The following is a 25,981-nucleotide window of genomic DNA, read 5'->3' as shown; positions in this document are numbered from 1 at the left end:
GTTTACTTCCTGTCGACTTGTGGAAAAAATAATCCCTTTCTGTATTAATCCTTCTGAATTGCTTTTTTTAAACTCAAATAATCTGAGTCTTGATAAACAATAGAAGGATCTATCTGTGATATTACACATCCTTTCAAAAAAGACCTAGCATTGATTAACAACTTGTATCTGATGAGGGTATAGAGGCCACTGTGAGGGGAGGCAATGGGAATTGAAAACCTGAGCCTTATCATGTGTCATGGACTCATTTGTTCTGAAGCTATTAAACATAATAGATGCATTAGACTGTAACTTTCAGAGCCTCGATCTCCAAACTCTTCAATCATTCCTTTAATTAACAGACACAGACAAATTACTTGCAAGTTTAATCAATACAGAGATACTTCCTTGATGGAAAAAGCAGGAAGAGATGGATTCTTGTCCTTCCACACAGAGGACAAAACCAAATTTTCAAATTTTACACCCCTCTATAATGAAGAAAAGACCATATAATCCACTTAATCCAAAATCCAAATAGATCAAAAGGATAAAACAAAAACAGAGTTCTGAAAAGCACTCAGATGTGGAGGCAAAAGGTCTATATTCTAAAATCTCTCCTTATGCATATCTGATAGACATTAGATCAAATCTGAGAGATTTTGCATTAGTGATTTTTGCACTAAGAATTCCTTTTTCAGAAACCAAAGGCATAATAACAATAAGGTTCCAGAAAAATACACTGCTTTTCAAATAAGTCAGCACTTTTCAAAAGCCCTGTATTAGTTTCACCTAAGGGGACTGCCTCCCTACTTTGAGAGACTTTGGTGGGAGCTAAATATTTCAATAGTTTTGTTAGAATCAGGAATTTATTACAGACAGTACTATAATTTCCAAAGGACTGCAATCTCCATTTCCCACCTCTACCAAACATTATAAAGGCATCTCAGCATTAAAAAAAACCCAAAACTTTAGCATTGCCTTAGGCAAGTGTAATAGTTGTATAAATTTTAGCAAGAACCTCCCCCCCCCAAAAAAAAAATCTCTGCCTCTCCTCTGGAATAAACAGTTCCACCACACTAATGGTTCCCAACCTCAGAAAGAACATGTCATATCCATGCAAAGTCTTACTGTTAAAAAAGAAGCATCTGAAAACCTCTGATGAAGCATAGTACTGTAGAGATTTCATGTCAGCCATACGAGGAGCAGCTATAGTCACTTGGCTTGTTCAGCCTGGAGAAGAGGAGACTGAGGTCAGACCTCATCACTGTCTACAACTTCCTCACAAGGGGAAGAGGAGGGACAGGCACTGATCTCTTCTCTGGTGACCAGTGACAGAACCTGAGGGAACAGCTGGAGGTGTATCAGGGAAGGTTTAGGTTGGATATCAGGAAAAGGTTCTTCACACAGAGGGTGGTCGGGCACTGGAACAGGTTCCCCAGGGAAATGGTGATGGTGCCAAGACTGACAGAGTTCAAGAAGCCCTTGGACAATGTTCTCAGGCACATGGTGGGATCGTTGGGGTGCCTTGTGCGGGGCCAGGATTTGGACTCAATGATCCTTGTGGGTCCCTGCCAACTCAGGATATTCTATGGTTCTACAATTCTAAAAACAATGACACAAGAGATCACTAATCTTCTATCAAAACTTGTGAGTACAATTCTACTCAAAGTAATTTATGGAAGACAACAACACATGCCTACACAGAAAGTGTAGTGTGACTGTAATATGTATTCCCATGCCTCAATTACAAAAGCAGCAATGCTTTCAAAAGCATATGCTTTCATGCAGATTTTACCATGTGCTAGCACCTAGAGTAAGATCTTTAGAGGGACACTTGCTATGTACATCATCAGCTAGCACTACACATTCCTGTTCTAATTAGACTGAGTGCATGCTACAAGCATGCTCTTTTCTTGACGTAATGTGATCTGAAGTTACAGTAGATGTACTAAAATGCACAAATGCCGGGCTTTTGCATAAATACAGTAAGCAACTTGACAAAAATGAATGGCATATTTAGGAGTTACTGGATGTTTTTCTAACATATTCCCATAGGAACAATAGAGGAAGCTTCTTCCTGCAGTCACACCAAACCAAATTACTATAACTAGAACAATCCCTGAGCATATGAACTTGTAGACATAGTACAAACTTACAGGCAGTGGCAAAAGTGTTACCAAAAAATAAGAATCATATTTCTCCAAGGTAAGAATTTTTCAGGAAATTTGTCCCAAGACTGCTAAAAATCCTTTTACTCAATATTATTAATTCACAGCTGAAACCTCAGCAGCTAAAGTGAAAAGAACTGCTGTCTGGCATAGGGGCAACTTACTACCAGTGAATAAATGGTGGTCATTTGTCCCAATATAAGGCAACAACTCTTGCACCTGATTCACAGCAATTGCAGGAACTCAAGAACTGAGACTTGCCAGAGGATACAGGTGGAAGGAAAGCATAAGGTTGGAATCCTTAACTGGTAAGATGGATATTGAAGAGTGGTGAAAGGGTGACATCACATTCTATAAAAATCACTTCTTTCCCCAAAAGAAACACATCAGAGTCTGCCCATGGCTATGTAATTACGGTTTACAAAATTCACAACTCATGCTCAATATCTCCTGAAAGCCAGAACAAAACAGAAAGAGTGTTTTAGTCTCACTCTAAGTGCTTGAAGATTGCTGTGCATCATCAAAAATACAGTGCATTTTTTGAGATGCTTCTTAGCTAAAATGTGCTGGAGAATCTACTCAATGTATGGGGATATAAAAGTAGCTTTTTAAGTAGTAGAAGACAAACAACAAACTCTCCATAAATAAACTTAAAATTAGTAGAAATATAAGCAAAGTAACCAATTTCATCATTTCATTAAATCAAAATTAAAGGCAGTAGAGATTTCTTTTAAGGTGAGCACCCTTTTTCTTTGTATATTCACAATGTTTTCTAACAAGACTTGATTTAGTTACCAAATGAGAAATACCTAAAAAGTTAACTCTTTTAAGTAACTGCAACAAGAACATTTACACACACACACAAATACAACAAACACTCTTTATCTTCAGGCATCTTTAAAAACAGAAAAAAAATTATCTTTGAATGGGGAGAAAACTTGTTCACTCTCTGATGGTTAAACATCCAAACCATGTGTAAATTAAGTTGCCTCCATGCAAGTACATCCAAAATAGACCATTTTTACCTATGAACTTCTAGAATCAGAATTTATGCTGTTTTCCACTCTGCAAATTTTTATTTGGAGTATCTAACAAATTAGCGTTATACTATAATGGATTTTTTTTAGAAGTAGTTAGAATGCAGAGGAAGCTTCTGAAAAAAATTTATACTAACCTATCACTATCTACTTTAAAAACCACATCTTCAAGATTTACATGTGGGTTTGCATCCACTTTTGATATTTCTGAAGGCTAAGACCTTCAAACCAGCTAACAACAACAAAAAAAAAAAAAAAAAAGGGGGGAAAGAGAAGTAGGAAAAAAAGAAAAATTAAAAAAAAAAAAGGAAAAAAAAAATCAAAGAGGATAGATTGACAGATTGAATGTAATCAGTTAAGACAATCAGTACAGCTACTGAAGTGAAGAGCAAACATTTCACAGGCTTATCTGGTTCTGTGCTAGAGCCCATATAGATATATGGTAGATCTCTAAAACTTGGAAAGCCTACATAATAATGAATATCCAGTTGAACAAACACTGGAGACAATATAGTAGTATATATTACCCAATCATTACAGTGCCTTTAAAAGAATAGATATGATTTTAGTCTAACACCTCCTTCTCATCAGGTTCAAATTGGGATATGAATAGAAATGGCATAAAAGAGCTTCCCTTCATTTTCTTAAATTAGTTATTTTTCTTAAATACTTAATACTTTAACCACCAAAATTTATTACAAATTTTAAATTATGGTACTGATAAGATTTTGGAACAACATCAATTGTATTTCACTCAGTCTCATGGTTCAAAATAAGGATAGCTTAAAAAGAATGTTGAAACACAAGACTTTCCCTTTCCATCCATTAAGATCCCAAATAAAGAATGCTAAATATTTTTAAAATGTATATATGAGAGATTACAATTCATTCTTTTAAGGGGAATGGTGATGAATGTCATAGAACAACCTACACTGAGTAAACAGAATTGTACTATGTGACAATGACAGGAAAGTTTATATATGGGGTCTATATGCATATATATACTTTTATAATATATAGTGTATACACACACACAATCCTTTTACCTTTATCTTGCACTTCTTTTGAAAATCGTTCCCTTTCAATAGCTGATTCACGTTCTATCCGCTCAATTTCAGCCAATGCATCCAATTCTACTTCATCATATGACGTTATAGCTCCTTGTTGCGAAACCTGTTGCTGTGTCTGTACCACAGGAGTTTGAGGCTGTTTTGCAGCAACTGAAGTGTTCTGTTGTAAAACAGGCACTTGTTGTGCCTGAAGGAAAGCTGTCTGTTCATGCTGCAGCAAACACTGAGAAGTGTTTAATGGGCGGTTAACATCCTGTGGAGTAACGGGTGTTTTAGAAGTCTGTCCTGGGTACTGCACCTTAAAGGGAATATCACCCTCTGACACACTGCTGTTTTCCAAACCAGAAAGCATATCATCCTGCTGGTCCATATCCGAAGATCTTACACGAGACAGTCTTAATGTAAGCTTAGTGGAGTCCTTGGAAGGAGAGCTAATGATATCATACATTGCAGCTTTTTCAGTCTGGTCTTTTTCATCCTTGCCTAACTTCATTTTCTTTTGTTTCTTTTGCTTTCTTTCTGGAGAATCTAACAATATGTCTGGGGGAACATCTCTAGGTGATGAATAAGGTGGAGGTTGAGATTGTTGGATTAAAGGTTGTCTTGATCCTAGAATAATAATTCAGAGAAACTGAACAGTTATGTTGTTCCATGTTTATATAAAAACACACTAAATATAACTTTGATACTTTTATTATGTATTTGTACATATATCTGTGTTCGTAAAAAGTCTAAGTGAGATTGGCAGGAAACACATCATTCCTAGATCAAGATGTAATTCAGATAGTTGCAGTGCATTTCCTAGGAATTTTAGCAGTCTGCTGCAGGTAGATAAGGGATCATTTCAGAGAAGATGAAACAAAAAACACACCACCAAAAAAGACTACATAAAATTGTACCTGCAGGTTTAGAATATCAACTATTAGAAAGTAGTCAATGAAAGCACACTGACTACAGAAAAAAGAAATATCAAAAAGATTCTTAATAAGGTCCAGTGATGAAGATTTAATGTTCAGTGCATAGGCATTAGCCATTTCAGCCACACATTTTCAAGTAACCAAATATATATATATATATATATATATATATAATCAAAACATACACAGCCTCCTTAACTTTCATTCTGACAGTTAATTTTCAACTTTTGTTTTTTTGGGGTTCTTATTAAATTTCAGGTAAACTCATTGCAACCTCCCCCACACATTGCTATCTAAAAAACACTAATTGTCTTAGAATATTTTTTATCATTCCCTGCCTTGTCGCCACTCTTTTTTTTCAATATATGAATTTCTATTCCCACATGCACCCGTTTCAGACTTTGAGCACATCTAGGGAAATTTTTAAAAGAGAACATTTTTTGTTAAAAACAGTCTTTGTCACATCACAGTTGAGACAACCACGATACACAGAGTATCATCATACAGTTTCAGAAAGCTTCAACCCCAGAGTAACACCACCTCAGAAGGCTTCAAGCATCTGCCCTTCTATTGTAAATGCAGGTGAACCCAGTGGGAAAAAATGATGATGTCTGACTCCAGTTCAGACAGCTAAATGATTTCTTTATTACAACTATACTATAATACATTAATATACTATTTAAAGGAGATACTAAAACTACATACCTACTTTTCTAACTACCATCTCTAACTAACAACTCATGACCCTCTTGTGAGAGTCTAGACACAGGTGGATTTGATTGGCCATCAGGCTCAAACAATCCTCACCAGAATCTAATCAAGCAATCATCTCAGGTAAACAATTCTCCAAACACATTCCACATGGGAAAAACAAGGAGCAGAAATAGAAATTGTTTTTCTCTTTCTTCTCTCTGTGCTCCTCTATGAAAAAATCCCGAGAGAGAGAGAAGAATGCACCTACTACACCCTTCCTGTGCTTTAGCCCAACCTTTTATACCCCTCATGTTCATGCAATGCACCTGTGTGCCTTCTGTTTCCTTTTGTGATTGGTCAGTACACCTCAGCCCTCCATGTCTCATTGCTTTCAATACTGTTCACCTGCTTTTCACAGTTGTAGCCCATTAGGGATGAGGCTTGGCCGCAGCCCCACTCCCAATTACCACAAACTGTGTACCTACAAGTCTTCAATTAATCACATGACATTTTTTGTTCCTCAAATTAAACCAGCTCCCCATAACTGTTAGTCCAGAAAAAGTTTTGAAAAACAGAGAAACTTTTAAACATGTCTCATTTATAACTGAGCTATAGTTTTTGGCTTAAAAAGGAGTACTGGTATGGAAAAAAAAAAAAAAAAGAGCTTATTGCCTGGACCAATAGGGCCAGCCTCCTCTTGTTAAACAATGCAAACATTTCTCCAATCTCATTCATCCACTGAGGAATACTGATCTTCAGAAAGCAGTGCCTGAGATTATTATTAGTCATTCTGTTTTAGGTCATCATAGGTCAATACTTCTAACAACACTCAAAAACTAATTGAAATACAAGTCCCCATGTGCTTTATTCAAGATATACCACTAAACAAGAAAGTAGCTTTATTCTGAAGCTCAAATTTCTATCATATATTTTAAGAAATATTAAGAATTATTAAGCAATGTACTGACTTGTAAATGAAAAGGAGAATGGATACTTCTAGCAAAGCTTCAATTCATATAAAAGGTGTGCCGTTACTGATGAATTCTTTGCATAGACTACTATGCTTATTTTCTCTCCCTAGTATGTTCTGTCAAAGTCCTATAACTTCTGTATGTAGAGCGCAGGGTATGAAACGGATTTATCTTACCCTTTTTCTTGACCATCAGCAACAACTCCATATTATGCCAATTAAATCCACAATTTTGGGAAGCCCTGTTTTGTCTCATCCTGATTCCCAAGATCTTTTCACTACTCAATTTCCCCTCTTCAGATTAGATACCACACTCAATCACTAGTACTGAAGACCTGGCTACACCCTGTGAAGATCTCTCACTTGCCTTCAACCAGAGATTCCGATTCTTGTGATGTCCCCTCCACACACACACACTTGTAATTGCTGTCTCTTTAGACAATAATTTACATCATCTCAGTATACTGTACAGCAGAAACTGTTTGCTATTAATTTTTTTTAAGGCAATGACTACCACTCACTGGAAATACAGGCTGCATTTTTGTTTCTACAAATATTAGAGGCAACTCAAAACTTTTTCGAGATCTTATTGACATCTTACTCTTGATTTATTTCCTAAATAAATACTTAAGAAGTTGCAGCAATAGAACATTTACTGTTTTTCACAGCTGCACTTCAAATAAAGGAGACATTTGAGTCTCCCTTGTCAAAAACATTTAAGTAAATTTGACAAGGTTGTTATTAATTGTGTTCATTTGGTATTTCTCATGCTGAAAAATAACACTGCATCAACAGATAAGGTGTTTTTTTTTTTTTATCTTTGGGTAGACTTGAGGAAGTCAGAAGGCACGGTAAGTGGCGACAGCAGGAGCCACAACTTCGGCATATTCAAACAGCTCCAGGGAGCCCTGGGAACAGGGTGGGCAAACAGGGCGGGGCACAGCAGTTTGCACGGCAGGATGCGCAGGAAGGGCTCAGTCCCCCTACTAGCTCCAGAGCTCAAGTGGTGGTCAAATGCCCTCTCAGGAGGAGCCTGGGTATGGGTAACCACTCAGTGGGAACTCATGCCCTCTGCAGTCGCCAGAAAGGATGTCGCAACACAAACAAAAACATGCAGCCGTCCAAGTCTCAGGCCCAACTTAAACACCTCTATGCAAACACACACAGCATGGGGAATAAACAGGAAGAATGAGAGACGTGCACACACCTACAATCTTACTGGCATCATGAAAACATGGTGGGATGACTCCTATGACTGGAATGCTGGAATGGAAGGATACAGGCTCTTTAGCCTGTATCAGGAAGGACGGACAGGGAAGACAAGGAGGCAGTGTTGCCCTCTATGTCAATGACCACCTAGAATGTACGGAGCTCGGCCCAAAGATGGATGAGGAGCTGACGGAGAGCTTATGGGTCAGGGTTGAAGGGAGGACAGGAACAGGTGATTTTATAGTGGGGGTCTGCTACAGGCCACCTGACCACAAAGATTGAGCCAATGAGGCCCTCTACAGACAGATAGGAGCAGCTTCATATTCACAAGCACTGGTGCTCATGGGAGACTTCAACCACCCTGACATCTGCTGGAGGGACAACACAACAGGGCACAGGCAATCCAGGAGGTTCCAGGAATGTGTTGATGACAACTTCCTCCTCCAAGTGACAGAGGAGCCAACAAGGAGAGGTGCTATGCTGGACCTTGCTCTCAACAACAAGGAGGGGCTGGTGGGGAATGTGAAGCTCAATGGTAGGGTTCAAGATCCTTAGGGCAGCAAGGAGGGCACACAACAAGCTCACTGCCCTGGATTTCAGGAAAGCAGACTTTGGTCACTTCAGGGAGCTCCTTCATAGAGGTCCATGGGATAAAGCTCTGAAGGGACAAGAAGCTCATGAAAGCTGGTTGTTATTCAAGGATCACCTCTTCCAAGCTCTGGAGTGATGCATCCCAATAAAGAGGATGTCAGGCAAAAATGCCAGAAGACACCTGCATAGATGAACAAGGAGCTCCTGGACAAACTCAAACACAAAAAAGAAGCCGACAGAGGGTGGAAACAGGGACAAGTAGCCTGGGAGGAAGACAGAGAGATTGAGCATCCAGGGATCAGGTTAGGAGAGCCAAAGCCCTGAGAGAATTAAACCTGGCCAGGGACATCAAGGGCAACAAGAAAAGGTTCTAAAGGTACATTGGTGATAAAAGGAAGACTACAGAAATATGGGCCCTTTCCAGAAGGAAACAGGACACCTGCTTACACAGAATGTGTAAAAGGCTGAGGTACTCAATTACTTTTTTGCCTCAGTTTTCACTAGCAAGTGCTCCAGCCACACTGCCTGAGTTGCAAAAAGGTAAAGGCAGGGACTAGGAGAATGAAGAACCACCCACTGTAGGAGAAGATCAGGTTCAAGACTACCTAAGGAACCTGAAGATGCACAAGTCCATGGGACCTGATGAGATATATCCAAGGGTCCTGAGGGAACTGGCAAAGAAAGTGGCTAAGTCACTATCCATCCTATCTGAAAAGTCATCTCAGTCCAGTGAAGGTCCCACTGCCAGGAAAAGGGGAAACATAACCCCCATTTTTAAAATGGAAAAGCAGAAGACCCAGGGAACTACAGGCCAGTCAGTCTCACCTCAGTGTTTGGCAAGATCATGGAGCAGATCCTCCTGGAAACTATGCTAAGGCACATGGAAAATAAGGAGGTGACTGGTGACAGCCAACATGGCTTCACTAAGGGCAAATCATGCCTGACAAATTTGGTGACCTTCTATGACAGGGCTACAGCAGTGGTGGATGAGGGCAGGGTGACTGATGCCATCTACCTGGAATTCTGCAAAGCATTTGACACTGTCTCACACAACATCCTTGTCTCTAAACTGCAGACATCGATTTGACAAATGGACCACTCAGTGCATAAAGAACTGGCTGGATGGTCACACTCAAAGAGTTGTGGTCAACAGCTCAATATCTAAGTGGAGACCGGTGACAAGTGACCTTCCTCAGGGGTCAGTATTGGGACCAGCACTGTTTAATGTCTTTTCTGCTGACATGGACAGTGGGATCAAGGGCACCTTCAGCAAGTTCACTGATGACATGGAGCTGTGTGGTGCAGTTGACACACTGGAGGGAAGGAATGCCATTCAGAGGGACCAGGAGAGGCTTGAAAGGTGGGCTTGTAGGAACCTTATGAAAGTCAACAAGGCTAAGTGCAAGGTCCAGCACAGAAACTGGAAAAGAAAAAGACTAGAATATACATATTGCACTCATGGATGGTTGGTGTGTTGGATAAAATTGAGGTGATGACAGATCCTAAGAAACATACACACACTACTGCTAAATAAATTTAAGAGACTTCGAGCTACAATGTGTACATGTTGTTTTGGTTTTTAAAAATTTAATACAATCCTATTTACCACCTTCATATAAACTGAGTGTTTTCATGGAAATGAGATCAGACAAATTCACCCTGGAACCCTGGCTAAATCAGTCTCAGAACTGATAATAATAACATTCAGAATTTGTGACTCCACAGCAGATTCAAAAAGTGAAATACAGTTCCTTCAAAAGGATGGTAAAGTGCTGCCCACAGTATTACATATTGTCTGTATGATTTCAGTACATACTAGAAAAAATATTTTACTATAAGGATTGAGATAATAAAGAGGCAACATTCCAAAGTGAATTTGTTAAGAATAAGTACCACCAAATCAAAACAATTTTATTCCATAGAGCAATGTCTTGTGGATTACAAACTGAGTGTCATGTTTCAACTTTTTAATGACTTTCTATATAGCTTCTCATAACAATTTCACTAACAAGCTGTAGAAGTATGCTCTAGACAAAAATACTGCAAGACTGCAGTATACCCTATTGTAAAACTTTCAAAATATCAGTTGTTCTTGGTAAAAATGGATGTACAGAACAGGGGTGAACAAAAGCAGCTTTCCAGAGCACTGCCTTAAGAATAATACCATAAAGTATTTGTCATTAACAACTTTTTATGTAACATAATTATTTTATTAATCTAATGATCATAATGAGCTTTTGGTGTTGAGTGTTTGAGGCCCACAACTGCTTTTAAAAACAGAATCAAAATTTACACTTTTCTTGAGTAAGTGGAATAATCTTTTTAAACAAAAGAAATTCTGTAAGAAGCAACACAAACTTTTTATTTATCTGAGAAAGAGCAACTGTAACAACATGAGAAGAGAGGTAAACTCTACAGAAAGACAGCAATGTTTATAACAGCTTGCAACACGAATCTAAATTATCACCAAAGGAGCAGCTATATTCATATGACACTAGTATACAACATCATCTACAGTACTTTTCTGACTACTCGTCCTTCTGAGTCTTTAAATAGAGTTGTATCTATGACTTAGGGTGGTACAACATCAAGACAAATGCAGACCAATTAGAATTCAGATAAAAAAACATCAAAAACAAAAGCTCAGAAATTACTACTTATACAAAGATGATAGAAAGAAATGGTGCTGTTCAGTTTGTAGAAGATTAGATAGTTGCAAGACACAATAACATTTGATATGTAAATGATTGCTAAAAATAAAAAAAATCTATGTTAATTGTTTGTCCTTTCCCATTGGAAAGAAGTTAAGAAGTGTCATGCCTAACTGCAACAAAATTATTTAGGCTAAGCATTAGAGGAAAACCTTTGTAGCACTAAGAATTTGAACAGGTTTCATGGCAAGAGTAAGGAAACTCCATTACTGACATTTTAACAAAAAAAATTATATGGAAGTTATTCAGAGGGATACTGGTACATCTCATCCAACGTGAGATTAAGAAGATGGGAAGCCCCCAAGCCCTTTACTGATGTATTTTCTAAAATCACAGAATCTTTCTCTGGAAATCTTCCTAACTATTGTACTAGATATAAAGAAAATATTACTTATTTTGATTAACAGACTATATTGACATTTATTTTCAAAGAGCATAACTTGAAATTCAAATTTAAAGGGATAGCATATTACACAAAGAACAACATACATTTGTGAGGTTTTTCAGGACATATTATATTTACTTTCCATACACTCTCTGAATATTTTTCAGGGAAGGGTCCCACCACTTTCTCCAGAGTTTTAAATGTCTCATGAAAAACCTCAGCTTTGGCTGTTCCAGCTTAAAACTGCTGCATTCAGAAGCATCCTTGCATAAAAAATGTTACGACTTAAAGAAAGAAACAAGAATGAATGCTTATTTTGGCCCTGTGAGAAAATATCTTTGAATAAATTTCTTCCACCTTTGTTCTGAATGACAGAGAGTGAGATGTTAATTTTTCTTAACAAGTACCTCTGAGAGCACTGAAGTCTGTACTACAGATTTGAGAAGGTTGCTAATTCTTCTTGCCAACCACTATACATGCAAGGACCAAGTGTAGAGAAATCTCCATGGAGAGTTCTTATAAATACCTAAGAAAATAAAATCAATCTTTCCAAATTATTCAGAAAATAATAAAGTACTTATTAATAATTTCTGGAAGAAATACAACTTATTTCTGGAAAAGAGTACAAAATCATATAATTTCATAAGGGTTGTTACTATTTCTTACAGATGTTTTCCTAGAAGAACTATATGGAAACAGGATGGTAAATATATGAATTCTTCTCTTTGGAAAGCAATGGACTAAAAATATTGTGGAAGACTTTTCTCCATATAGATCTTTAGAAGTTGTCTTAGGTTAAAAAAAAATTCCAGTATTACATAGTATTGGGAAAGTAGAGCAAATGAATAAAGGATTTTGATAAGTAATCGGTCTAGGGTAATGGAGACCACAAAATATTTTATGAGCTCAACAGAAGTAAAATGCATGTTAACTTCTTGTAGAGGAATTTATAGAATATTTTTTTTTATGAAAGGAGATGACAGCAAGAAAACAGAGCAACTATTCTGTTTGCATATCTAAAAATATAACAATTCATAACAAAGAAAGGATAAAGTCCAGCCGAGAACTTTTGGATAAAACTTCAGCTGCTCTGGTACCTTTACTGGAACAGAAGTCAGGGAAAAAATTCTGTAGCAGGGAAATTTTACTCCATTGAGTAAGTAAATAACCAACCAAAACAAAAAATATACCTTCTGTCATCTCTCAAATAATTGCCCGAGTTGCAAACAAAACTTCCTCTTTCAGATTCTGTTAATCAGACAGGTCTCATCCATAAAATGTCCTGAGCTGGAAGAGACCCACAAGGATCATTAAGTCCAACTCCTGGTCCTGCACAGGACACCCCAACAATCCCACCCTGTGCCTGAGAGCATCATCCAAACACTCCTTGAGCTCTGGCAGCCTTGGGGCTGTGACCACTGCCCTGGAGAGCCTGGTCCAGTGCCTAACCACCCTCCATGTGAAGAACCTTTTCCTAATATCCAGCCTAGCCCTCCTGACACAGCCACAGCCATTCCCTCAGGTCCTGTCACTGGTCACCAAAGAGAAGAGATCAGAGCTGCCCCTCCTCTTCTTCTCAGAAGGAAGCTGTAGACTGCAACGAGGTCTCCCCTCAGTCTCCTCCACACTGAACAAACCAAGTGACCTCAGCTACTCCTCATTAGTTTTGCCCCCAGGGTCTTTCACAGAATCACAGCATCATTAGGGTTAGGAGGGACCTCTGGAGATCATCCAGTCCAATCCCCCTGCCAAGGCAGGGTCACCTGGAGCAGGTGACACAGGAACACATCCAGATGGGTTTGGAATGCCTCCAGAGAGGGAGACTCCATGACCTCCCCAGGCAGTCTGTTCCAGTGCTCTGCCACTCTCAATGGAAAGTTCTTCTGCATATTGAGGTGGAACTTCTTGTGGTTTAGTTTATGGCCATTGCTCCCCATCCTGTCACTGGGCACCACTGAAAAGAGTCTGGCACCATCCTCTTAATGCCTACCTTTGAGATATTTATATGCAATAATGAGATCCCCTCTCAGTCTTCTCTTCTCCAGACTAACCAGGCCTAGCTCCTGAAGTCTCTCCTCATCAGAGATGCTCCAGATCCCTCATCATCTTCGTAACCCTCCACTGGACCCTCTCCAGGAGCTCCTTGTTTTCTTGTACTGAAAAGCCCAGAACTGGACACAAGCACTCCAGATGTGACCTCACTAGGGCCAAGTAGAAGGGGAGGATCACCTCCCAGAGCTGCTAGCCACACTCTTCCCAATGCACCCCATAATACCATTGGCCCTCCTGGCCCCAGGTTGGACTACCAGCTCATATTCAACTTGTCATCCACCAAGACTCCCAGGTCCTTCTCTGCAGAGCTGCTCTCTGGTAGATCAGCCCCCAACCTGTGCTGGTACTTGGGGTTATTCCTCCCCAGGTTCAGGACCCTACACTTGCCCTTGTTGAACCTCATTAGGCTTCTCTCTGCCCAACTCTCCAGCCTATCAAGGCCCCACTGAATAGCAGCACAGCCTTCAGGTGTATCAGCTACTCTCCCCAGTTTTGTATCAACAGCAAACTTGCCGAGGGTACGTTCTATCCCATTGCCCAGGTCGCTGATAAACAAGCTGGATAATATTGGACCCAGTATTGATCCCTGGGGAACACCGTTGACTACAGGCCTCCAACTGGATTCTGCCATGCTGATCACGACCCTCTGAGCTCTGCCAGTCAGCCAGTTCTTGATCGACCTCACTGTCTGTATTGGGTCTGACTGAGATAGAGTTCATTTTCTCTTAGCAGCCTTCACAGTGCTGTGCTTTGCATTGGAAGCTGGAAAGGTGTTGAGAACACACCAGTGTTTTGGCTGCTGCTGAGCAGCACTGGCACAGCATCAGTGCTGTCCCTCAACATTCCCCCCCCCCCGCCCCCATCAAGGGGCTGGGAGTGAGCAAGATCCTGGGAGGGGACACAACCAGGCCAGCTGACCCAAATTAACCAAAGGGATATTCCATACCATGTGACATCAGCTCAGATATAAAACCTAAGGGAGAGAAGAGGAACAGAGGGACATTCTTTATTCTACAGTGTTTGCCTTCCAGAGCAACCACTATGTGTGCTGAAGCCCTGCTTCCTGGGATGTGTCTGAACATCGTTCACTGATGGGGAAGTAGAGATTAACTTTTCCCTTTGCTTATGCACACACAAACTTTTGCTTTTCCTTTTTTTGCTTTAGTAAACTGACTTATCTCAACCTACAAGTTGTTCTCCATCTTATTTCCTTGCCTTTGTCCCACTGGGGAGTGATAGAACAGTTTGATGGGTACCTGGTGCCCAGCCAAGGTCAAACCACTACACTATCCATTCATCCAACCCACATTTCCTGAGCTTACCTACAAGGATGTTATGGAAGATAGTGTCAAAAGCCTTGATGAAGTTGAGGTAGACAACATCCACTGCTCTCCCCTCATCGACCCATCCTGCCACACCATCACAGAAGGCTATTGAATTGGTCAAGCTTGATTTCCCCTTGGTGAATCCATGCTAATTACTCATAATGACCTCCTTTTCTTCTACAGGCTTGTTGATGACCTCCAGAATGACCTGTTCAATCACCTTTCCAGGGATGCGGGGGAGGCTGACTGGCTAGTAGTTTCTTGGGTCCTCCTTCTTGCCCTTTTTGAAGATGGGAGTAACATTGGCCTTCCTCCAATCATTAGGCACCTCTCTCATTTTCCACAACTTTTTCAAAGATGATGGAGAACCACAGAGTAACAACAGTAACAACATCTGCCAGCTCCCTCATCACCCATAGGTGCATCATGGGCTCATGGATTTATGGGTGTTGAGTCTGTTTAGCCAGTCTCTAATACAACCCTCTACGACCAGGGGAAGTTTCCTTTCTCTGGCCTTCCTCTCTTACCTCTGAGGTCTGCGACTCCTGAGAGTCATCCTCAGCAGTGAAGACTAAGGCAAAGAAGGCATTCAGTAATTCCGCCTTCTCTGTATCTTCCATTACCAGGACACCCATTGGATTCAGCAGAGGCCCCACATTTTCCCTAATCTTCCTTTTGCTGCTGATATACTTGTAGAAGCTCTTCTTTTTATCCTTGATGTCCTTTGCCAAACTCAATTCCAAGTGGGCCTTGGCTTTCCTTGTTGTATCCCTGCATACCCTGACAACATTCCTATAGTCCTCCCACATGGCCTGTCCCTTTTTCCACATCCCAAAAATTTCTTTCTTGTGTTTGAGATTTGCTAGAAGCTCCCTGCTCATCTGCCCCCTTTCCCTGATTTCTTGCTCATGGGGGTACATTGGTCTTCATCTTGGATGAAGCAGTGCTTAAATACTGACCAGCTCTCTTGAACTCCCTTCTCTTCTAGAGCCCCATCCCATGGGATTCCTCTAAGCAGGTCCCTAAAGAGGCTGACATTGGCTCTCCTAAAGTTTAGTTTAAGGTTCTAGTCCTGCTGTTTTTCTTCCCTCACACAGAATCCTGAGTTCCACCATCTCATGGTCACTAAAGCCAAGGCTGCCCCCAACCTTCATGTCTTCAACCAGTCCCTCCTGGTTTGTAAGTACAAGGTCCAGCAACACACCTTTCCTTGTTGGCTCCTCCACCACTTGCATCAAAAAGTTATCATCAATGATCTGCAGGAACTTCCTGGACTGTGTGTACTAGGCCATGTTGACTCTCCAACAAATATCAGAGTGATTTAAGTTCCCTGGGAGAACCAGGGCCTGTGAGTGTGAGGCTATTTCCAGTTGCCCATAGAAAGCCTAAACAACTTCCTCCTCCTGATCAGGTTGCCTGTAGTAAACACCTGCAACAGTGTCACCTATATCAGCCTGTCCCTTAATTCTCACCCATAAACTCTCACCTTGTTTGTCTGTCCCTGGGTAGAACTCAATACATTCCAGTTGCACTCTCACATAAAGTTCAACTCCACCACCTTGCTTCTCTGACCTGTCCTTTCTAAAAAGTACATACCCATCCACAACATTCCAGTCACGTGAACTGTCCCACCATGCCTCTGTCATTGCAATGAGATCATGGCCCTGCAACCGCACATAGATTTCCAGTTCTTCCTGTTTATTACCCATGCTGCATGTGTTTGTATACAGACATTTCAGAGAGGCAATCAGGCATGCAGGTTCCCTAGAAGGGGTATAAGAGGATTCACCATAACCATAACCACCTTCAATGTGGTTTTTCCTTTGATCCTTACCTTGAGGGGCAGTCAAGGAACATCATTCACTGCAATGCCTGGTATGACCTACTCCCCAGGAGGAAGCAATGGCATGAGTATTGACACTTTGGACCATATCCCCGAGTCCTTTGGTTTAAAGCCCATCTCACCAAATTGGCCAAACTGCTGCCAAAACTTCTTTTGCTCTTTTAAGACAGGTGGATCCCATCCCTCCCTAACAGGCTGCAATCATTAAAGCACAACCCACTATCATAAAAGCCAAAACCTTCTTGATGGCACCAGCCACAGAGCCAGACTGATCTGCACTATGTGTCTGCTTCTGGCGATCCCCATTTCTCTGACCAGTAGGATAGATCAGAAGATGACTTGGGCACGGATGTTTTTCACCTGCCTCACCAAGGCTTTATAGTCTTCCTTGATACTACCTACTTTTTGGCTTGCAGCATCATTTGTACCCACACGAAAAAGTAATAGCAGGTAGTAGTCTGTACTCTTGACAAGTTGGGGCACTCTTGGCAACATCATGGATATCAGCCCCCAGTAGGCAGCATACCTCTCCCAGCTCTATCAGGCTGGCAGATGGGGCCCTATAACAGTGCCCCGTAACAGAGTCACCCACTATGATCACTCAAAATTTCCTTTTACGGTAACTACCATGCACTGCTGCTGCAGGTTCCCTTTGTTGGCCTTGCTCATGGACATCTAGTCTTTACAACATCATATCTTTTTGGGACACCTTCCACTAGATCAGGTTACTCAGGGCCCATTCCAACAGTCCCAACTCTCTCAGCCTTTCCTCATAGCAGAGGTGCTCCTGCCCTCTAATCATCTTGGTGGCCTCCTCTGGACTTGCTCCAACAGGTCTATGTCCTTCCTATGCTGGGGACCCCAGAGCTGGAGGCAGCACCACAGGTTGGGTCTCACCAGAGCAGAGTAGAGGGACAGAATCACCTCCCTCAACCTGCTGGCCACTCCTCTTTGGGTACAGCCCAGCACACAGGGGGTTTCTGGGTGCCAGTGCACATGGACAGGGCATGTCCAGCCTCTCACCAACCAGCACCCCCAAGTCTCTCTCACCAGGGCTGCTCTTCACTCCCTACAACTGCCTGAAAGGTGGTTGTAGTCAGGTGGGGGTTGGTCTCTTTCTCCAGGCAGCAACTGACAGAACAAGAGGACAGAGTCTTAAGCCATGCCAAGGGAAATATAGGTTGGATGTTAGGAAAAAGTTTTTTACTGAAAGAGTGATAAAGCACCGGAATTGTCTGCCCAGGGAGGTGGTGGAGTCACCATCCCTGGATGTGTTCAAAAAAAAGATTGGGTGTGGCACTCAGTGCCATGGTTTAGTTGAGGTGTTAGGGCATGGGTTGGACTCAATGATCTTAAAGGTCTCTTCCAACCTAGTGATTCTGCGATTCTTAATCTGTTCATCCCCCAGCCAGGATTGATCCTGGGGATTGCCCCGACCCAGGTGCAGCATCAGCACTTGGTCTTGTTAAACCTCATGAGATTCCAATGGGCCACTCCTCGAGCTTGTCCAGGTCCCTCTGGATGGTCCTATCCTTCAGGTGAGTCACCTGCACCACTCAGCTTGGTGTCATCTGCAAACCTGCTGAGGGTGCCCTCGATCCCTTTGTGTCATTAATGAAGATAACACTGGTCCCAATACAGACCCCTGAGGGACGCCACTGGTCACTGATGTCCATTGAGCCTCAGAGCTGTTGACTACAACCCTCTGGATGCGACCATCCAACCAATTCCTTCTCCCCTGAAGAGTCCATCCATCAAATCCATCTGTCTCCAATTTAGAGAGAAAGATGTTGTGGGGCTCCATATCAAAGGCTTTACAGAAGTCCACAGAAAGGACATCTGTAGCCCTTTCCTTGTCCACTGATGTAGTCACTCCATCAGAGGAAGCCACTGGGTTGGTCAGGCAGGACTTGCCCTTGGTGAAGTTGTGCTGGCTGTCCCAAATCACCTCCCTGTCTTCCATGTGCCTTAGCAGAGCTTCCCGGAGAGTCTGTTTCATGATCTTCCCAGGCACAGGGGTGAGGCTGACAGGGAGGTGGTTCCCAGGGTCCTCCTTTCTACCCTTTAAAGATGGGGACAATATTTCTCTTTTTCCAGTCACCTGGGACTTCACCTGACTGCCATGCCTTTTCAAATATCATGGAGAATGGCTTGGCAACTACATCAGCCAATTCCCTCAGGACTCTGGGATGCATCTCATTGGGTCCCATAGACTTATGTACATTCAGGTTCCTCAGATGGTCATGAGCCTGATCTTAAAGTAGAAGGGACTTTTCTCCCCCAGTCCCCATCCTGCTGTCCATCCATTTGACAGGTGTGGGAAGAGAGGCTAGCATTGAAGACTGAGGCAAAAGAAAATTGTAGAGTACCTCAGCCTTCTCCTTGTCCATTCTTAACAGTTTTCCAGCACTGTTTATCAGGGGGGGTAACACCTTTGACTGCTGACAGACCAGTAGAAGTCCTTCCTGTTATTTGCATCTCTTGCCAGGTTCAGTTCAGCTTTGCCTTGGCCTTCCTGACCTCATCCCTACACAACTGGACTGCATCCCTATACTCTTCCTAGGATACCTATCCTTGTTTCTATGGCCTGTGCATTTCCTTCTTACCCTTTAGTTTGACCAGCAGGTCCCTACTCAGACATGCCCATCTCTTGCCTTCCTTGCCCAATTTCTTGCTCCTGGGGATCACTGGCTCTTGTGCTATATGGAAGGCTTCCTTCAACATCTGCCAGCTCTATTCTGCTTCCTTGTCCCTGAGGGCAGTTTCCCAGGGGTTCCTATTGACTGACTCCTAGAAGAGTTGGAAGTTTGCTTTCCTAAAGTTCATTGTCCCAACTTTACTCTTCCTCTCCATAATTCTACCAGGCACTCAAGTGAGCCTGACAGGCCTGTAGTTTCCAGGATCATTCTTCTTGCCCTTCTTTAAAATTGGGACGTTTGCCAGCTTTCAGTCAGCTGAGGCCTCTCCAGATTCCCAAGACCATTCAAAAATCACTGAGAGAGGCCTCGTGGTGACATCAGCAGCTCTTTGAGGAGACAAAGATGGAGGCAAAGAATGCATTAAACATCAAAGAGATCACTGTTCAGCTATGCCTGGCTTTCTGCCTCACCTGCTTGATTTCCAACATGGGGCAGTTTCCTTCTCCTGTGCCCTTAGGAGGTGATGTTTAAAAAATGACCAGCACTGATGGACCCCAGCATCTTCAGAAGGTTTTTTCCCAGGGTACCTTACTCACTAGTTCCCTGAGCAGCCTGAAGTCTGCTCTCCTCATGTCCAGAGTTGAGGTTTTGCTGGCACTTTTCCTCCTGTCAAGAGATTTTAAACTTGATCTCTTCATGGTCACTGTGGCCAAGATGGCTGCCAATCACCACTTTGCTCATGAGATTCTGTGTTGACCAGCAGCAGATCAAGGAGGGCGTCTTTCCGAGTTGGCTCCCTTAGGACCTGTTCCAAGAAGTTGTCATCCAGGTGTTTTAGCAATCTTCTGGACTTGTTTGTACCAGCTGTATGATATTCTCAGTTAACAACTGGCAAGTTCAAGTTCCCCATAAGGACAAGGGTGGCTTATTTAGAGGTGTTCCTCAAAGAATAATTCATCGGTGTCATGGTCCTGGCTAGAAGGTCTATAAAAGATTTTCACAATGACATCCTCATTATTTGTTTGCCCCTTGATTCTTACCCAGAGGATCTCAACCATGCCGTGGCCAACTGTAAGCTCCACACATTTCAGTCCCTCTATTACATAGTGCCACACTCCCCCAACCTTACCTGCCCTTCCTATCCCTCCTAAAGAGACTGTAATCATTCATCATGACGAAGTAATTCAGAGCTGTACAATCACAGTCTCCAGAAGTCCTTGCTACTTCCATCTCAGAAGTACAGAAATGCAGTCTGTAAACATACCTTCAGTAATTGTCTCACATTTCTATGTTATATAAGAAAGATTAGATATAACATCCTTCCTGTGTTTTTTCTCTGGACTGGTGTCTAGGGCCATTTGTTTTGTCCTCCCAAGCAAACAATTAGTTATTTTGCTAACTTTCTTTATCAAAGTTTGCAATTTGTCAACCAAACTTTCAAGGACAAATGATAGTAGCAACAAAAAGCTCAGTGTAGATACTTGCTGTTTGTCACTGGAAAACTTATCAGCATAACCAATCGCTTTCACTCCAAATTATAGGCAAAAAACCTCACTGTCAGGGATCACATATTCTAAATAGCACTAATTATCTATACCTCTTCAATACATTTCTAAAATGCAAGATTAGAGGAAGTACACATCTGGCAGGATTCTTGCAGCATCAAGAACTGGTTCTCTCAATCAGGGTTTATTAATTTCTTGAAGAAGTCAAAATGGTAGCACCATTAGTAACAGTATTTCAGTTGTGTGCTTTATCAATGAGAAAAGTAAAGCTAACATACAGGTGAATCAAAAAGCTCCTCTTCCACCTTTTCAGCCTCTCAAATACTGAAATGTTACAATCTGAATTGTACAATCAGTTGTTTTCAGAAATATTCATGAAAGGTATACCTTCAAAACAAGTTCCAAGACAACCAATTGAAACAGCAGCAACTTTAACCAGAAAAATAATTCAAATATTCTTCTGGCTGAGTGGTTACCGAACAAGTTATATTTCTTTAAGAATAAGTCTATGCAGCAGTGGAGGAAGATGTCAGAAAATTCTTTTAAATTTAGCACAATACTATGTGATCCCTATATTAGTGGTTAATGCTTAGTTTTGTACCATACAGTGCTTAGTACAAATGCCAGAGATTCCTGTGGCCTTGTGTTAACTCCCTACATCTGTGACTAATAAGTCTTATGCCAGCTAATGCTTTCTTGTTTACTTATATCAGTGATTAATATGTACTAGCAGATATCTTAGTTTTGAGAACAGAGGGAGAGTACTGGAGTAAAGAATGATAAGGGAAGTGCATTGTGACCTGACCACATATTTGAGATACTCTCAAGGAGGAAAGATTCATCAGGGGAACATAAAAGGGAATTTAAAGGAATGGGATGTTCCCAAACGACCACCAAAGACCCTCAAAAGACCCCTATTCATATACAAAGATGTTTGTGGAAATACAAGCATGTATGCACGTATTTGGGAAATGTGATGAAAATGTAATAGACATATGATGAATATATATTAGTTTCAGAATATAACCTGGTCTGTTAGGTTACTGGACATGCATGCTTTGAGGAGAATTCCCCATGCATCCAGTGCTGCTGATAAAGCAATGTTTGCTTCCTAACATTAAAAAATTGTTTTGAATGTTTATTTCCCAGTTTTAGGTGACAATGGTAATTATATATTTGAGTGGAAGTAGCTTAGATTCACAGTGTTGTTAAACTGATAAGCTCAAACATCAATTTTGTGTAAAGAGTTAAAGAAAAACAACCACATTTAGTCTCTGCCATTTACACAAGTCTCACAAGTCCTTTAACACAAAACCTCCTAAAATACTGATGCTGGCATGCTATACAATTACTTCTCACTTGCATTTGAGCCACGTTTCTTCTATCACTATTTACCACAGTATATGCCTGCAGAAGATGAACCACAGTGATCATTTAGCAGTCACAGGATCATAGAATAATTCAGTTAAGAAGGAACCTCAGGAGGCCGTTAGTTGATCCTTGCGATCAAAGCAGGGTGAGCAAGGCCATGTGTCCTGGTTCTGACCAGGACAGGGTTAATTTTTGCAGTAGCTGTGAGGGGGCATGGCCAAGACCCAGAGGTTATTCTGTAGTACCTCACATCATTACTGGGGGCAAGGGGAAAGGGAGTGTCTTCTGGGGAGAAGGGGCTCCTTCCAGTGGAGTAAGTGGGGCAGAGGAAGCCATCCAGCCATCTGCTATTATAGGGGGATTTCCATGTGAATAATTTCCTTTCTTGTACCCTTTGTCATTAGTATTGTTGCTGTCACTGTTCCTTTTCTTATCTCATTGCTGTTTCCAGTAAATTGTTCTTATCTCAACCCATGATCTTTGCCCTCTGTATCTCCAATTCTCCTACCCACCACCCACCACAGCAGGAGGGGGAGGGGAAAATGGGAGAGCAAGAGAAGGGCACATAGTTTGGGAGAGTCTTGGTGGGGGCACTGAATTGGGAAGTATCACTCCTAAACCAAGGCACCATGTTATGCAGGGCTAATCCAGCCACGTCGTGAAAACATCCAAGAATGAAAAATGCACAAATTCTCTGGGCTTTTCCAATGCTTGACTGTCCTGATAGTGGAAAAGGTTTTTCTTATATCTAGTCAGAACCTCCCATTTCAATCTAAGTCCATTGTGTCTCATCCTTGCTCCACAACACTGTGGAAAGCCTGACTCAAGTCTTCCTGATAATCTCATAGGTATGAGGAAACTGCTCTAAGGTCTGCCTGCCCATTGTGTGTCATCCCATCTGTGTGTCCCTGTCATCATCATCATCTACATCCACCCTCAAAGACTTGTTTTATCCAGGCTGCACAACCCCAATACCCTCACCTTCTCTGGAATCTCTCCTATCTCCTCTTCTCCCTCTCCACCTAATCTGACCACCCATAAAGATTTAATTTTGTTTCAGGATTAAAGAGAAGAAAACACTATTGCTTCTTTTTATTATTGCCATGTAAATACATCAGCACTGAATACTTAAATTAACAAGAATATGCCCAAACCCCTACCTTACTAATCTCATCTATCTCAGTCATTGCTTCTTAGGGAGAATATTAAAAACAGCAGTATGCATTACATATTTTAGCACAAAGAATTATTTTCTCAGCTGACTCACAGTTTACCCTATTCCTTCTCCACAGCTAAGGTTTTCAGGCTTAATTTATGCTAGATATATTGTGTTCATTGAACTACTTTTAATTTCATGTTCATAAAATTTGATGATTGCAATCAAGAAAAGCATTTCATGTTAAAACACTTTTGAGCTGGTTAAGAGTTCAATACTTGTAATGCTGCCTTTAAATAATTTCTTATGTAGAGCAACTGAAACCATTCCTTTAAAGAATTTAATCCTCATATTGGAAAGGATTTAAAATTATTCTGTCCTTCATGAATTTGAGCTTTGTTTTGAAGTATGATTAGTCAATTTTTGAACATTCAGAAATTTCTTCTGAATCAGGGCTCAAAATAATTTTGTATCCAAAAATTAATGACATACTCTTTAGTACTATTGGAATACAGAAGTTGGGAGAACTAACTTTAAACTCTGTGTTTTAAAACTGGAAAAAAAATACATTTATATATATATGACTGCTAGATTACCTTTAAGGGTTCCATCACTTCCAGATGGAGAGCAGACTGACTGTGGTGACCTCAAGGAAAAAGATGCAGCATTCCTTACTGAAGGATCGCCATCCTAAAGTGACCATGATAAAAAAAAAATCATGAACACTTCATAAAATAAAGACTGACATTAGTACATATACTGATAAAATGGACTGGATGAAAAAGTATAGAAAAATATTAGAAAAATATTTATTTATATAAAAATTTTGTCATTTGGACTGCTATTAGACTACTATATAGGCAAAATTATAAAAAACAATCAGCCTTAAGAATTTAGAACCAGAACATGCACACAAAAATAAATCCATGTATGTCTTCCAGCTAAAAAAGCACTTTTGGTTGACATTAAGATTTCATTTAGAAGTTTTTTGTTACATATAGTAAAGACCTGAAAAACAGAAATATGAACTTTCTACAATACCAACTGAAAGAAATTGAGTATAATAAGTAGATTTTTCTCATTTTTAAACAAATTGAGCATTTTTAAATTAGCCTACCCTTAAAGTTTATTAGAATGCCATCTTACTTTTACAGTTAAGCAAACCAAAACTTTGTATTCATACCCTCCAACATAAACACATCAGGATTGAACAAAATCTGTAGCACAACCATTGTGGCAACTGAGATACATGGATGTCAACTACACACTCCCTCTGACAATGGCCAAACAGCCAATTTCCACACACATAGCAGTAGATCAGCCACTGCTTAAGGATAAAGAAAATAGTTTGATATTTATGGACTGAAAGTGCTTACAAGGCAAAGAATATAAATTCATAAGAAACCAGATTTCATCAATTTCATCATACATAGGCATTTACAAAACAATTATATTAGATTTTTTTCCCCTCCCACAGCAAAATGAATCGAAAACTCATGATATGCTATTAATTACACTTATTTTTCTAACTGCTTGCAAAAAGACTTGTTGCCTGGTGAGAAAGCCTCATGTATAAAAAAATCTAATATTCTGATTCGATGCAATAAAAACAACTATACCTTAAACTAACATGCTTTTTATTGCAAGACAAAATGAATTAATTTGCTGATGTAACAGTTACTTGTTTATTTAATACACTGAAAGTAAGGAGATTATTTTTTCAAACATGAGTTATCTTTGAATTATAATAAATCTCAAACCCACCAAAATACTGGGGGGAACAAAAGCTTAGTAACTTTTATAGATATATTTTTTATTAGAACAGGAGAGGTCCTCTACCCATGGACTGCCAAGGACAAAGGCAAAGATGTCTTTTATTATATTAACTGAACTAACTAACTAGGTAGATGATCTTTCAGGTACACACGTGCCATTCCTTAAAATTTGTCAGCTACTGAAGAAGTCCTCATTTACTGTTTTCTAGATGAGAACTTCATCAAATGGTGAAATGTAAGCACAAACTTGTATTCTGGGCATGTTCTCACATGCACATACTGCCCAGAAAGCCAACTGCAGCCTGGGCTGCATCAAAAGCAGTGTAACCCAGCAGGTCAAGGGAAGTGATTCTGGCCCTCTACTCTGCTCTGGTGAGACCCCACCTGCAGTACTGCCTCCAGCTCTGGAGTCCCCAGCACAGGAAGGACATGGACCTGCTGAAGCAAGTCCAGAAGAGGCCACCAAGATGATTAGAGGGCAGGAGCACCTCTGCTATGAGGAAAGGCTGAGAGAATTAGGACTCTTCAGCCTGGAGAAGAGAAAGCTCCAGGGAGACCTTAGAGCAGCCTTCCAATAGCTGAAGG

The 25,981-nt window shown here is 40.8% G+C and overlaps 1 protein-coding gene across 2 annotated transcripts in view; it reads right to left on the bottom strand.

Annotated features, from left to right (window-relative positions):
• The window catches only part of LOC128821384 (nipped-B-like protein), a 160,607-nt gene that overhangs the window by 81,095 nt on the left and 53,531 nt on the right, over positions 1–25,981 (bottom strand). For both annotated transcript variants that reach the window (XM_054002369.1, XM_054002370.1), the window contains exons 8-9: positions 24,218–24,311; positions 4,231–4,863 (exon numbers count right to left, since the gene is read on the bottom strand). In XM_054002369.1, coding sequence (XP_053858344.1) covers positions 4,231–4,863; positions 24,218–24,311 — 727 coding nt within the window. The remainder of the gene's footprint in view (positions 1–4,230; positions 4,864–24,217; positions 24,312–25,981) is intronic.

The sequence above is a fragment of the Vidua macroura genome, chromosome W, assembly GCF_024509145.1.
Source record: "Vidua macroura isolate BioBank_ID:100142 chromosome W, ASM2450914v1, whole genome shotgun sequence".
Lineage (NCBI taxonomy): Eukaryota > Metazoa > Chordata > Aves > Passeriformes > Viduidae > Vidua > Vidua macroura.
Note: the sequence above shows the minus strand (reverse complement) of the source record. Positions and strands in the feature narration are given on the sequence as shown.